Source organism: Lolium perenne, chromosome 6 (genome assembly GCF_019359855.2).
Source record: "Lolium perenne isolate Kyuss_39 chromosome 6, Kyuss_2.0, whole genome shotgun sequence".
Lineage (NCBI taxonomy): Eukaryota > Viridiplantae > Streptophyta > Magnoliopsida > Poales > Poaceae > Lolium > Lolium perenne.
This window is the reverse complement of record NC_067249.2, coordinates 42834261-42849274: the sequence shown is the minus strand read 5'-3', so window position 1 is coordinate 42849274 and position 15014 is coordinate 42834261. Positions and strand designations below refer to the sequence as shown.

The 15014-nt window shown below is 45.5% G+C and overlaps 1 protein-coding gene across 1 annotated transcript; it reads right to left on the bottom strand.

Moving 5' to 3' along the window:
- Window positions 1-3471: 3471 nt before the first annotated feature.
- Window positions 3472-5440, bottom strand: LOC127321580 (F-box protein At5g03100). The gene is made up of 3 exons (XM_051350600.2): window positions 4359-5440; window positions 4091-4252; window positions 3472-4009 (listed from the first exon to the last, which is right to left on the bottom strand). The coding sequence occupies exons 1-3, from the start codon at window positions 5253-5255 to the stop codon at window positions 3647-3649; spliced, it is 1422 nt and encodes a 473-aa protein (XP_051206560.1). The 5' UTR covers window positions 5256-5440; the 3' UTR covers window positions 3472-3646.
- Window positions 5441-15014: the final 9574 nt, after the last annotated feature.

The following is a 15014-nucleotide window of genomic DNA, read 5'->3' as shown; positions in this document are numbered from 1 at the left end:
GCTGACCTGAGCTGTTGCTGCAAGACTTCTCCAGCCCACGTTTCCTATCGGAACTCCAACCACATGCCCGGCTGCTCACAATGAAATAAAAAATCGGACAGATTTCCCAATACCAGCACCCGAAAAGAAAAGAAAAAAACCTTTGTATGGCTCTGAGGTAAAGATGTTTCGCCAGCTATGTCTGATAAGTTCTTTCACAGTTATTACTACATGCTAGGACATCTTTATCACAATCTTGCTTGCTCCTTAGGCTTGCTCGAGTACCCAGAAGTACCTTCAGCAAATATGAATCATCCATTCTACAAGCATTTATGACTGGACAACAAGATCATGAACACATCCAACTGCTCTTGCAAATGGCAAAAAGGACAGGAACTTGAACAAGTACACCAGATAGTGTACATCCAGAAATGTCTGTGTAACAGTGTATGCTCTCGTATCTCAACTAGTTCTCTGCAAACTAACAAACAAACATATGAGGCCTAACCACAACAAAATCACAATGCACAATGCAAAGGTCTAAAGTTCTAGCGTAGTGTGTAAAACAATTTTTCCAAAAATATTATTATTGACAAAACCGAGCAGAACGGTTTTTACTCATGAACTGATGTCTTCTGAAATTTGATTAGTCATCTTCTGATACACAGACTATTATGCTATTACAAAAAAAAAAAAAAAAAAAAAAAAGCCCAGTGCTCATAGTTACACACATGGATTGCTTATTACTAAGATCACTCAGAAAAAATGAACAAGATGATATATATTAGGTACAAGAAAGAAGAAAATCATATGAAGTTCTCACATGTGAGAATAATATATGTGAAAAGTTACCTACGAAGGTCTTTTGTATCTGATGTTTCTTAATTTAGCAAGGTAAGGCTCAGTTTATGTGCCAAGATATTATCAGCCAGGTGGGGCAATTTATACATCCTTGCAGCAGAGAATTCTTTATCAAGTCATACACAAGTTAACAAGCATCATGCACAATAACTATTTTCTAGTATTGCAAACAAGACTTGTCCATGTGTAAACTCATGAACAAAGGATCTACCTCATGCATGATTCCATTGCCAAGACCTAACTTCCAGTACTGCCTTCATGAACTTCAGAGGAATTGAAAGAGTCGGATTAATTTAGAAGCTTTGCGATAAGCTGCAAAAAAAATTTCTGTTAGTTCACCATTTTTCTATGTGTCGAATAGCAATTAATTTAAACTCGGTTTGAAGGTTTACTATGGCCAGTCCCACAACAGGTTACACAGTGCATAGTGCAACATACTAGCTAGATAGCATCTTAATAAGTATGCTGCACTCAGATATCGTCACGAAGCAATGTAGTAATGCTTAAAGTGAGAGTTGAAAATTATATACCATAGATCCCAGACAGCCATATAAGCATGACAAGGTCACCATATAGGATCATCTTTAAACCGTCACAAAACAAACACAGGTTCTGTAGCAAGAAATTAAGATGTATGAGAGTTCATTGAACATTTGTCCCACAACTAAATAGCATACCCATCTAATTCTCATTCCAAAATGTTGCAGTATCTAAATAATTACTGTTTCTTAAGAACATGAATTCATTAACTTTTTTCTTCAATCTTGAAAATGATGAGCTTCATAGAACACAAAATGCATTTTTAATGAGTAAATATTACTCGACACCTTCACATCAGATTAGAGCAAGTGTAATCAGCTGATTCCAGATAGCTGGACATCAAGCCCAAAGAAAGCTACACAAATCCTATCATAGAGGGTTTAAATATAGCAAAACCAAACAAATGCACAAGTATCACTGCTTTTAAGCATGCAAGTGCATAAGATGGGTTCCAACTAGTAAGATAGTGGATCCGGTCGCATCACTATCCATATCCTTTCAGAAATCCCAATGATGTGTGGCTCTACAGTTCCATGTGGCATGCTTGCTGGATAAGGTGCAAAACCAAAGCACTGAGATGTGGTATGACTTTTTCACTTTCATGTAAGAGCACCATAGCCCCATGAACTACCCCCACCTTCTTGGCTGCACTATTAGGATACTTCAAGAAATCATAAGCATGATATCATCAGTGCACCGTCTTAAATCTACATTTGTCCCTTATCAACTTCTTGCACGGATATCCCTTTCCTAGATATCAACTTCTTGCACAGGTATCATCAGTGCTCCGTTTCAAATCTGCATTTGTCTCATAAGGCATTGTTGCCAGCTTTGAGTAAAGCTAGCTCCCACTATCTGCAATTTTTCTTACACGAAAAGACAACATTAATTCTGACCTACTACAGTAATTGTATAAGAAAAAAAAACAGAAAGATAATACATGTGGATCATACAACTAAATTTGATTGTTGGGAAAATGAGAGGTACGAGAATTAGCTAATTATCGCTACAGTCTCGACGTAGAACATAAATGCAATTAACATTGGTAAAAAAAATTCCATGATCTACAAGCCCAAAAGAGCATGTGCACTTAAAATGAGCATGTAACCTTATATGTATTGGTCTGAAGGGAAGATCTACAACATTGCTTTCCTTTGCATCAGTTCAACTGAGTAAAGAAAAGGTATTCTGAATACAATGAGAGCAAGGGTGTTCACAAAGTTCTTTTTTCTTGAGATAACTCTCTATAACACTACCCCTGTCAGGCTGCCAGGCTGCCAAGCTTCTATACTGAAATCTGTTCACCTATTGCTAATATCAATGACCATGGAGAGAGCAGTACTTTCCGTAAAATATAGTAGTATTAAAGGCCTAAAGGAATCCTTTCAGAAATGGTATGCTGAGGTAAGCAGAGAAAACAATACATACTTGGAAGATGTGTTATGCAAGATGATATCATCTCTTAAAGGTTGCACATACATCATGACTAGAATCCAAAAGAGTGGCCATATTGTAATTGAAAAGTTCGCGTGACCATATGATTCATGTCTATACGATCAAGTACATTCCATGCTACATGTAGTATCTAAGCTCAAACATAGGTTTACCTACATAACGGGTAAAGAAGAGATATAAGGTTCCTGGCAGCTGCACTTTATACAACTTTATCTGCCATTAACATATCTTTTATGGTAGGGCAACAGATTATAGGGAACTTCGTTTCATCAGATTGCTCGTATACATAGAAGTCAATAAACTTTGACAAAATAAGGTAATAGCTATTTTCAGACTAACAAAGGGAGATTGCCTCGGCGGATAACACTAAGGTATCTTATATCACACAGTAGCTTACCAGTCCAAATGTACAACAAAATGACTCCATCGTCCAGGATCTGAAATCAGTTTACCATCTTGTCCCCACAAAATGTAGTAAGTCCTGTTCCTAAGGATATGTATTTCAAAAAAACATGATTTGCCAGCAGCAATTTATACATAAGCTAAGTCCAAACTCCAGAGAGATGGATGATCGAGCAAATCACCAGGCAATCGTAGCAGGAACAGGGCAATAGTAGAAAAGGGAAGAGAGGCAGATCAGGATAACTATCTCAACCATCTTTCCAAAATATTTGTAATACAAATTTGCGAATATGCAGCACCAAAATCTATATGCCTTCCAGATTTCCATCCATGTATGTTGCCTAGCAGCTATATAAATGCAATAATTGAGAAGAAGCAATTGAACTAGAGCTGTGCTGCTAATGCGAAGCTAAAATCTGATGAAGATCTCCGAGTGCAATGGTTGGACCTGGGAGCTACCAGGCTCGCTGAAAAATATCTGGGTGCTTGCTGAAGCCTTGTCAAGAATTTCCCCCTTTTGAAAATGGGGCAGCACGTCCGAGTGGGTCTTCTGGATCCCCTGCGGGTGATCCTCCTTGGGAGCAAGCAGGAGCAGTTTGCTAAGGCGGCTGGCGTTCCTGAGAAGGAAGTCGACGAGACGCATCTCGTTGTGATGCCCCTTGAAGTTTGTCATCTTGACCAACTCGAGGTTTTCTAATCCGCCTTCGGGCGGTTCCTCCTCTGCCACGTCCAGGTAGTTCTTGGTGAAGGAGTCATGGGTGTTTGTTGGCAGCTGTTGTCATGTGGAATGCGTGAGAACACCAAGATATAGGTAGATGCGAATGGATGAAGTAGAAGGAAATGTGTTGGCAACCTGCACGAAGAGCCTCTCCAGGTGAGGACAGGAGCAGGTCTTGAGGAAGCTGAAGATGTCCGCGAGGTTGGAGTTGGCCATCCCGAACATGAGCAGCTGAAGCTCCCTGAGTCTGGACAGGCTGGTCCCCTTGATGAAGGTCGCTACGGAGGCAGACACATACTGCAGTGCGGGCAGGCAGAAGAAGGAGTATAATGATTAATTAAGTGCATAATATAGGCAATGGAATGTGAGTTTAGGTAGCACGAGGAAATGGAGGCGAACGAACCTGGAGGGCAATGCTGCATATGGTGAGCGTTGTGAGGTTGGCGAGGCGGGGAATCGCGGAGGGCAGGTTTGTGGGCGGCAGGCCTGTTTCCGGCCCGCCTGAGCAGAGGTAGAGTTGCTGAAACCCCTCGGTGACGCCTGTGAAGAGGTTGCTGCAGAGGAACGGTCCGCTGAATCGGAACGAGCGGAGGAAGGGCGCGACGGGCACGCGCAGCTCGGTGGCGCGTGAGCAGTCGACGACGGTGAGCGTCCTGAGGTTGCCGACCCCGACGGCGGTGAAGTCGATGCGGCGGAGGTGGCGGCAGTAGCGGAGGTCGAGGTCGCGGAGGCAGGGGCAGGCGGCGACGACGCGGCGCAGCGCGGCGTCGGTGATGGAGACGGAGTGGAGGTGGAGGACCTCGAGCGTGGCGACCATGGCGTTGGCGGAGGCGGTGACGTGGAGGCCCCGCACGGAGAGGCGCGCGAGGAGGGGGCTCCCCACGGGGAAGTGCACGGTGAGGACGCCCGCGCGGCGGCGCGCGCCGCGAGGAGTGGTGCCGTCGAGGCGGAGCTGCACGTCCTCGGCCCCGCAGGCGGCGGCGTAGTCGAGGCAGCGGCGCAGGTCGGGCTGCGCGAGCTGGCCCGCGTGGAAGGCGAGGGAGAGGACGTCGACGCGGCGGCGCCCGCGGCGGTCGATGGCGGCGGCGAGCTGGGCGGGGGCGGGGAGGCGGAGGCGGAGGGAGGAGGGGTCGGGCCAGCGGTGCTCCCAGAGGGCGCGCCAGCGGGAGGAGAGCGCGGCGGTGCGGATGGCGGACTTGAGCGGCAGCAGGCTGAGAATCTGCAGGCGCAGCGCGTCCGGGAGGTCCGAGATGCGGTCCTCGTCGCCCGCCCCCGCGCGCCGCCACATCCGCTCCATCATCCCTCGCGCATCCGGCAGGATTCGGAGGAAGGGGACTGGATGGGGGGCGTGCCGCTGGGCTGGGGTCACTACTAGGGACGGCGAGGGGGGCAGAGAAGAGACGTGTGGAGGTGTCTCGCCGGTGCGGTGCGCGTTGCGTTTCTTCCTTTCCTTTTTCCAATCGCTGGCTCGCTGGCTGGCCCCTCCCTCTCCCCCCTACTAGGACAGACTAGTCCATTCTAGTACTGCTCTACTCTACCGCCGCTAGCTAGCTACTACTCTGCTTTGTTTGGTGCGCCCGTCCCGGCTCGCGTCGCGTCGCGTCCGCACCGTTGTGTTGTGTGCGTGGGCCGTGGGCGTACGTTGCGTTTGCTTCGTGCCTGGTCGCCGGCCGCGTTTCACACGCCGCCTTCGCCTCCTTTTTCTTTCCCCTTCTCTCTCGCCACTCGCCAGCCTTGTTGCACGCTCCTGCCAAAATAATTAACGATTCTCTCCGCCATTTTGTTCCCTTTTCACACTCTTTTGGAGGCCAATCGCCCACGGTTTGTGCCTTGTTTTTTTAATTCAGCAGGATCCTATCCTGCCTTTCTTGTTGGTTTGACCCTAGAAAAACGTATCGAGGGCCAAATGGGCTGACGCACATGGTGACCCCCAAATATCTTGGAGCCGTGACGACGCCACCGCGGAAACGAGCCACCATGGTAAACGCCCCCAAGAACAAACATGTATCGTGTCCTAAGGAAAAAATGCGTTCTGGGAGCACCAGATTTGTCGTTTCTACACTGGTCACAATTCTCTTCTCCTAAAACTCTATGAATAAGCATGGGATACGTACATACATGTGATGATTGTTTTTTATTTTCCTGCCATTTGCAACGTCTTTTTTCATTAGGAACAACACCACCTTCTAGCTCGGCCGCCCAGGACACTAAGTAAGCTCCGTCGTGGTCTATGTCGACGTGCTTATCCTATACGCATACCTAACCGGCTCTACACGCTACCCGTAACGAAGGACGAGCCACCATCCGCCTAAGCATTTACGCGGTGTCCAGGGCGCCTATCGCAAAGGATGGTGACCTCTCCTTCATAACGGGGAGCGGCACAGCTCTAGAAGCGGGAACTGAATGGAACCCTAGAAACGGTGTGGGCAGGAGTGGGGGGGAAACATTGGTACGCATGAGAGATCCAAGACGGAGGTGGCATGTATAGGCACTACAAGAAAAGTTCTGATAGGCAACGTCTCAAAATCGTCCGCTAAGGGGTGTTTTTCGTCGCCTATGGGCCTAACCCGACGATATGGGTTCTGTTGTCGAAACTGCGTCAGGCAAAGTCCTACCACGTATTTTTCGGTCCGTCGCGCTTGGGTGCCCTTCCGCCACGGAAAATCGGACCGTTGCAGAAGTTTTTCCGGGAGCCCGTTGACTGCTGACGTCATGCAAAGTGCCACGTGGCAGACGCCGTTAACTGGCAGTTAACGGCGTTAACCGCTGAAACCCCGTGGTAGATGGTAGGCCCACACGAGGCCTGCCACGTCTTAAGCGGGCCGGCCCATTAAGTTTGCGGGCCGGGCCAGCTGACTTAGTTTGACCGGTCAACTATATAGTCAATGGTCCATTAGTTACGTGGGCCGGGCCTAACCTCTAAGGTTGACTGGTCAAAAGATTAATGGGCCGGCCCGCTAAGCATGTGGGCCGGGCCGAATGCACTCGTTTGACCGGTCAATAGGCAAAAGGCCGGCCCACAAAAACATATGGGACCCACTTTCATGTTATCGGGCCGGCCCATTTACCAAGTGGGGTCCACCTTAAAGCAAGTGGGTCGGCCCAAGAAGTTATTGGGCCGGCCCAATAAGCATGTGGGTCCCACTTTCCTGCTATCGGGCCGGCCCATTTAGTACGTGGGGTCCACATTAGATCAAATGGGCCGGGCCAAAAGCACAGGTGGGTCCCACTTTCCTGTTAAACGGCCGGCCCATTTAGTATGTGGGGTCCACCATATAGCAAGTGGGCCGGCCCAACAAGATAGCGGGCCGGGCCAAAAGCACAGGTGGGACCCACTTTCCTGTTAAAGGGCCGACCCATTTAGTATGTGGGGTCCACCATATAGCAAGTGGGCCGGCCCAACACGCTAGTGGGCCGGGCCAAAACCACAGGTGGGTCCCACTTTCCTCTTACAGGGCCGGCTCATTTAGTATGTGGGGTCCACCATGTAGCAAGTGGGCCGGCCCAACAAGATAGTGGGCCGGGCCAAAAGCACAGGTGGGTCCCTGATACGTCTCCGACGTATCGATAATTTCTTATGTTCCATGCCACATTATTGATGTTATCTACATGTTTTATGCACACTTTATGTCATATTCGTGCATTTTCTGGAACTAACCTATTAACAAGATGCCGAAGTGCCGATTCTTTGTTGTCATTTTTGGTTTCGTAAATCCTAGTAAGGAAATATTCTTTAATTGGACGAAATCAAAGCCTGTGGGCCTATTTTTCCACGGAGCTTCCAAGACCGAAGAACACACGAAGTGGGGCCACGAGGTGGCGACACCACTTGGCGGCGCGCCCGGGGGGCCCGCGCCGCCCTATGGTGTGGCCCCTCGTCCGGCCCCCGACTCGCCCTTCCGCTTACAAATAGCCTCCGTGACGAAACCCCGCATCGAGAACCACGATACGGAAAACCTTCCAGAGACGCCGCCGCCGCCGATCCCATCTCGGGGATCCAGAGATCGCCTCCGCACCCTCGCCGGAGAGGGGAATCATCTCCGGAGGACTCTACGCCGCCATGGTCGCCTCCGGTGTGATGTGTGAGTAGTCTACCCCTGGACTATGGGTCCATAGCAGTAGCTAGATGGTTGTCTTCTCCCCATTGTGCTATCATTGTCGGATCTTGTGAGCTGCCTAACATGATCAAGATCATCTATCTGTAATTCTATATGTTGCGTTTGTTGGGATCCGATGAATAGAGAATACTTGTTATGTTGATTATCAAAGTTATGCTTATGTGTTGTTTATGATCTTGCATGCTCTCCGTTACTAGTAGATGCTCTGGCCAAGTAGATGCTTGTAACTCCAAGAGGGAGTACTTATGCTCGATAGTGGGTTCATGCTCGCATTGACACCGGGACAAAGGATGTAAAGTTCTAAGGTTGTGTTGTCTTGTTGCCACTAGGGATAAAACATTGATGCTATGTCTAAGGATGTAGTTGTTGATTACATTACGCACCATACTTAATGCAATTGTCCGTTGCTTGCAACTTAATACTGGAGGGGTTCGGATGATAACCCGAAGGTGGACTTTAGGCATAGATGCAGTTGGATGGCGGTCTATGTACTTTGTCGTAATGCCCAATTAAATCTCACTATACTCATCATGATATGTATGTGCATTGTCATGCTCTCTTTATTTGTCAATTGCCCAACTGTAATTTGTTCACCCAACATGCTGTTCGTCTTATGGGAGAGACACCTCTAGTGAACTGTGGACCCCGGTCCAATTCTCTTTACTGAAATACAATCTACTGCAATACTTGTTCTACTGTTTTCTGCAAACAATCATCTTCCACACAATACGGTTAACTCTTTGTTACAGCAAGCCGGTGAGATTGACAACCTCACTTTGTTTCGTTGGGGCAAAGTACTTTGGTTGTGTTGTGCGGGTTCCACGTTGGCGCCGAATCCCGGTGTTGCGCCGCACTACATCTCGCCGCCATCAACCTTCAACGTGCTTCTTGGCTCCTCCTGGTTCGATAAACCTTGGTTTCTTTCTCGAGGGAAAACTGGCAGCTGTGCGCATCCTACCTTCCTCGTGGGGTTGCCCACCGACCGTGTGACAGCCACGCCATCAAGCTCTGTTTCTCGCGCCGTTGCCGGGAGATCAAGACACGCTGCAAGGGGAGTCTCCACTTCTCAATCTCTTTACTTTGTTTTTGTCTTGCTTAGTTTTATTTACTACTTTGTTTGCTGCACTAAATCAAAATACAAAAAAATTAGTTGCTAGTTTTACTTTATTTGCTATCTTGTTTGCTATATCGAAAACACAAAAAAAAATAGTTTACTTGCATTTACTTTATTCATCATGTTTCCTTTTAATTTTACCACGAAAAACATACCGGTAGGACATGGGTCTATAGTTGGGAGAAATAATATAGAAGAATTTTTCAATCATGTTAGTACTATTGAAAATTTTGAAGATAGACACTTGGTAGACCTTGCGCCTACTTATGAAATTGCTGCTGCGCATTTAGTCCGCTTGTTGGAAACTAAATTTGTTAATCTTAATCCTATAATCCAACACATGTTCTTCGCACTTGGTGATATGGAAGAAAGGGAAAAGAAAGATTTTGTGTTAGAAACCCTTCTTAGAGAATTTGGAGGTCTAGCAAGAGAAGCTAGAAAGGTGTTTGCTAAATTTAATATGCTTGGTTCTCCAACTAATTTTGTTAGTCTCCTTGAAAAGATGGATATGGATAGAATAAGATTCACTAACAATGTTGATAATGGAGGGGAGATCAAAGCACCAATACCATGTAAGCTCCTAGCTATGAATGATGCGCTAGAAAATAACTATGCTTGGCTTGTTCTGAAAATTTGTTTGATGAGAGTAGCACGCCTAAGACTAATGAAAAGGGAGATGCTGAAACTTATGTATCCAATATAATATGCCTGGTTGAGAAAAGCCCACACCCCGCTAACGATGCACCACCCTTTGATAATACTTGATGCACACTTTCTGCGCCTAGTGAAAGGCGTTAAAGAAAAGCGCTTATGGGAGACAACCCATGTTTTTACCTACAGTACTTTGTTTTTATTTTGTGTCTTGGAAGTTGTTTACTACTGTAGCAACCTCTCCTTATCTTAGTTTTGTGTTTTGTTGTGCCAAGTTAAGCCGTTGATGGAAAAGTAAGTACTAGATTTGGATTACTGCACAGTTCCAGATTTCTTTGCTGTCACGAATCTGGGTCCACCTCCCTGTAGGTAACTCAGAAAATTAAGCCAATTTACGTGCATGATCCTCAGATATGTACGCAACTTTCATTCAATTTGAGCATTTTCATTTGAGCAAGTCTGGTGCCATTTTAAAATTCGTCAATACGAACTGTTCTGTTTTGACAGATTCTGCCTTTTATTTCGCATTGCCTCTTTCGCTATGTTGGATGAATTTCTTTGATCCACTAATGTCCAGTAGCATTATGCAATGTCCAGAAGTGTTAAGAATGATTGTGTCACCTCTGAATATGTCAATTTATAATGTGCACTAACCCTCTAATGAGTTGTTTCGAGTTTGGTGTGGAGGAAGTTTTCAAGGATCAAGAGAGGAGTATGATGCAACATGATCAAGGAGAGTGAAAGCTCTAAGCTTGGGGATGCACCCAGTGGTTCACCCCTGCATATATCAAGAAGACTCAAGCGTCTAAGCTTGGGGATGCCCAAGGCATCCCCTTCTTCATCGACAACATTATCAGGTTCCTCCCCTGAAACTATATTTTTATTCCATCACATCTTATGTGCTTTTTCTTGGAGCGTCGGTTTGTTTTTGTTTTTGTTTTGTTTGAATAAAATGGATCCTAGCATTCACTTTATGGGAGAGATACACGCTCCGCTGTAGCATATGGACAAGTATGTCCTTGGTTTCTACTCATAGTATTCATGGCGAAGTTTCTCCTTCGTTAAATTGTTATATGGTTGGAATTGGAAAATGATACATGTAGTAATTGCTATAAATGTCTTGGGTAATGTGATACTTGGCAATTGTTGTGCTCATGTTTAAGCTCTTGCATCATATGCTTTGCACCCATTAATGAAGAAATACATAGAGCATGCTAAAATTTGGTTTGCATATTTGGTTTCTCTAAGGTCTAGATAATTTCTAGTATTGAGTTTGAACAACAAGGAAGACGGTGTAGAGTCTTATAATGTTTTCAATATGTCTTTTATGTGAGTTTTGCTGCACCGGTTCATCCTTGTGTTTGTTTCAAATAAGCCTTGCTAGCCTAAACCTTGTATCGAGAGGGAATACTTCTCATGCATCCAAAATACTTGAGCCAACCACTATGCCATTTGTGTCCACCATACCTACCTATGCTACATGGTATTTTCCGCCATTCCAAAGTAAATTGCTTGAGTGCTACCTTTAAAATTCCATCATTCACCTTTGCAATATATAGCTCATGGGACAAATAGCTTAAAAACTATTGTGGTATTGAATATGTAATTATGCACTTTATCTCTTATTAAGTTGCTTGTTGTGCGATAACCATGTTTACTCGGGGAACGCCATCAACTCATTGTTGAATTTCATGTGAGTTGCTATGCATGTTCGTCTTGTCTCAAGTAAGGGCGATCTACTCTGAGTTGAATGGTTTGAGCATGCATATTGTGAGAGAAGAACATTGGGCCGCTAACCGAAGCCATGTTCCATGGTGGAAGTTTCAGTTTTGGACAAACATCCTCAAATCTCTAATGAGAAAATAATTAATTGTTGTTGAATGCTTAAAGCATTAAAAGAGGAGTCCATTATCTCGTTGTCTATGTTGTCCCGGTATGGATGTCTAAGTTGAGAATAATCAAAAGCGAGAAATCCAATGCGAGCTTTCTCCTTAGACCTTTGTACAAAGCGGCATAGAGGTACCCCTTTGTGATACTTGGTTAAAGCATATGTATTGCGGTGATAATCCAGGTAGTCCAAGCTAATTAGGACAAGGTGCGGGCACTATTAGTACACTATGCATGAGGCTTGCAACTTATAAGATATAATTTACATGATGCATATGCTTTATTACTACCGTTGACAAAATTGTTTCATGTTTTCAAAATCAAAGCTCTAGCACAAATATAGCAATCGATGCTTTTCCTCTATGAGGACCATTCTTTTACTTTCAATGTTGAGTCAGTTCACCTATTTCTCTCCACCTCAAGAAGCAAACACTTGTGTGAATGTGCATTGATTCCTACATACTTGCTTATTGCACTTATTATATTACTCTATGTTGACAATATCCATGAGATATACATGTTACAAGTTGAAAGCAACCGCTGAAACTTAATCTTCTTTTGTGTTGCTTCAATGCCTTTACTTTGAATTATTGCTTTATGAGTTAACTCTTATGCAAGACTTATTGATGCTTGTCTTGAAGTGCTATTCATGAAAAGTCTTTGCTATATGATTCACTTGTTTACTCATGTCATACACATTGTTTTGATCGCTGCATTCACTACATATGCTTTACAAATAGTATGATCAAGATTATGATGGCATGTCACCCCGTAAATTATCCGTGTTATCGTTTTACCGCTCGGGACGAGCAGAACTAAGCTTGGGGATGCTGATACGTCTCCGACGTATCGATAATTTCTTATGTTCCATGCCACATTATTGATGTTATCTACATGTTTTATGCACACTTTATGTCATATTCGTGCATTTTCTCGAACTAACCTATTAACAAGATGCCGAAGTGCCGATTCTTTGTTTTACTGCTTTTTGGTTTCAGAAATCCTAGTAAGGAAATATTCTCGGAATTGGACGAAATCAAAGCCCGGGGGCCTATTTTTCCACCTGAGCTTCCGTAAGACCGAAGAACACACGAAGTGGGGCCACGAGGTGGCGACACCACTTGGCGGCGCGGCCCAGGGGGGCCCGCGCCGCCCTATGGTGTGGCCCCCTCGTCCGGCCCCCGACTCGCCCTTCCGCTTACAAATAGCCTCCGTGACGAAACCCCGCATCGAGAACCACGATACGGAAAACCTTCCGGAGACGCCGCCGCCGCCGATCCCATCTCGGGGATCCAGGAGATCGCCTCCGCACCTGCCGGAGAGGGGAATCATCTCCCGGAGGACTCTACGCCGCCATGGTCGCCTCCGGTGTGATGTGTGAGTAGTCTACCCCTGGACTATGGGTCCATAGCAGTAGCTAGATGGTTGTCTTCTCCCCATTGTGCTATCATTGTCGGATCTTGTGAGCTGCCTAACATGATCAAGATCATCTATCTGTAATTCTATATGTTGCGTTTGTTGGGATCCGATGAATAGAGAATACTTGTTATGTTGATTATCAAAGTTATGCTTATGTGTTGTTTATGATCTTGCATGCTCTCCGTTACTAGTAGATGCTCTGGCCAAGTAGATGCTTGTAACTCCAAGAGGGAGTACTTATGCTCGATAGTGGGTTCATGCCTCGCATTGACACAGGGACAAGGACAGAAAGTTCTAAGGTTGTGTTGTCTGTTGCCACTAGGGATAAAACATTGATGCTATGTCTAAGGATGTAGTTGTTGATTACATTACGCACCATACTTAATGCAATTGTCTGTTGCTTGCAACTTAATACTGGAGGGGGTTCGGATGATAACCTGAAGGTGGACTTTTTAGGCATAGATGCAGTTGGATGGCGGTCTATGTACTTTGTCGTAATGCCCAATTAAATCTCACTATACTCATCATGATATGTATGTGCATTGTCATGCTCTCTTTATTTGTCAATTGCCCAACTGTAATTTGTTCACCCAACATGCTGTTCGTCTTATGGGAGAGACACCTCTAGTGAACTGTGGACCCCGGTCCAATTCTCTTTACTGAAATACAATCTACTGCAATACTTGTTCTCTTTGTTTTACGCAAACAATCATCTTCCACACAATACGGTTAACTCTTTGTTACAGCAAGCCGGTGAGATTGACAACCTCACTGTTTCGTTGGGGCAAAGTACTTTGGTTGTGTTGTGCAGGTTCCACGTTGGCGCCGAATCCACGGTGTTGCGCCGCACTACATCTCGCCGCCATCAACCTTCAACGTGCTTCTTGGCTCCTCCTGGTTCGATAAACCTTGGTTTCTTTCTGAGGGAAAACTTGCTGCTGTGCGCATCATACCTTCCTCTTGGGGTTGCCCAACGAACGTGTGAAATACACGCCATCAGTCCCACTTTCCTGGCCGGCCCATTTAGAACGTAGGGTCCACCATATAGCAAGTGGGCCGGCCCAACAAGATAGTGGGCCGGGCCAAAAGCACAGGTGGGTCCCACTTTCCTCTTAAAGGGCCGGCCCATTTAGTATGTGGGGTCCACCATAAAAGCAATTGGGCTGGCCCAACTAGTTAGTGGGCCGGCCCAGTAGTTTGTGGGGTCCACCTTATAGTAAGTGGGCCGGCCCAATTAGTGTGTGGGATCCTCCATAAATCAAGTGGGCTGGCCCAATAAGTAAGTAGGCCAGCCCGTTTAGTTGTTGTTTATATGCCGGCATAATAGACGCTTTAGGATTTTGCGGGCCGGCACATATGTGATTTCGCTTAATTGGGCCGTTTAAGGGATGGGAATTCGTGATTTAGATACTTAGAATATTTACGCGTCATTGATTTCTGTCGGATAGCCTCACTTACCACAAGCACCAAAGAAAAATGCGAGAAAGAACTATAAAAACTAACTAAATATTACATCAGCTGCAAGGCTTTGAAAAAATATTACAGAACCCAGCGAAATTGAATGGTAATTAAACCTAGCAATACAATGAAGCGATCCGGCAATCTTTTAAGTTGTCCATGCAGCACCTATATCTGAAACAAAGACATTACAAGTTAAGACAGCAACAATGGAAAGGCAAATACACTACAATATTGTTTGCCAAAGAATTTGGAAGTCATCATTTCATCGTTATAACAAGATCATTGTAATGCGCACAATAAGCAAACAAAGAGTGCATGCCGCATACCAACAGCCAATATAACAGAGCATGTTAGAATGAAAGAGGATACTGACTAATGTCGAGTCCCATGCTCACAACCATTTTCAGGG

Excerpts from the sequence above, each read along its gene's own strand:
- LOC127321580 (XM_051350600.2), bottom strand. The coding sequence starts at position 5,255 with ATGATGGAGCGGATGTGGCGGCGCGCGGGGGCGGGCGACGAGGACCGC. Across the intron at positions 4,253-4,358 it reads TATGCAGCATTGCCCTCCAG|TATGTGTCTGCCTCCGTAGC; the intron begins GTTCGTTCGCCT and ends CCCGCACTGCAG. Across the intron at positions 4,010-4,090 it reads TGGAGAGGCTCTTCGTGCAG|CTGCCAACAAACACCCATGA; the intron begins GTTGCCAACACA and ends ACATGACAACAG.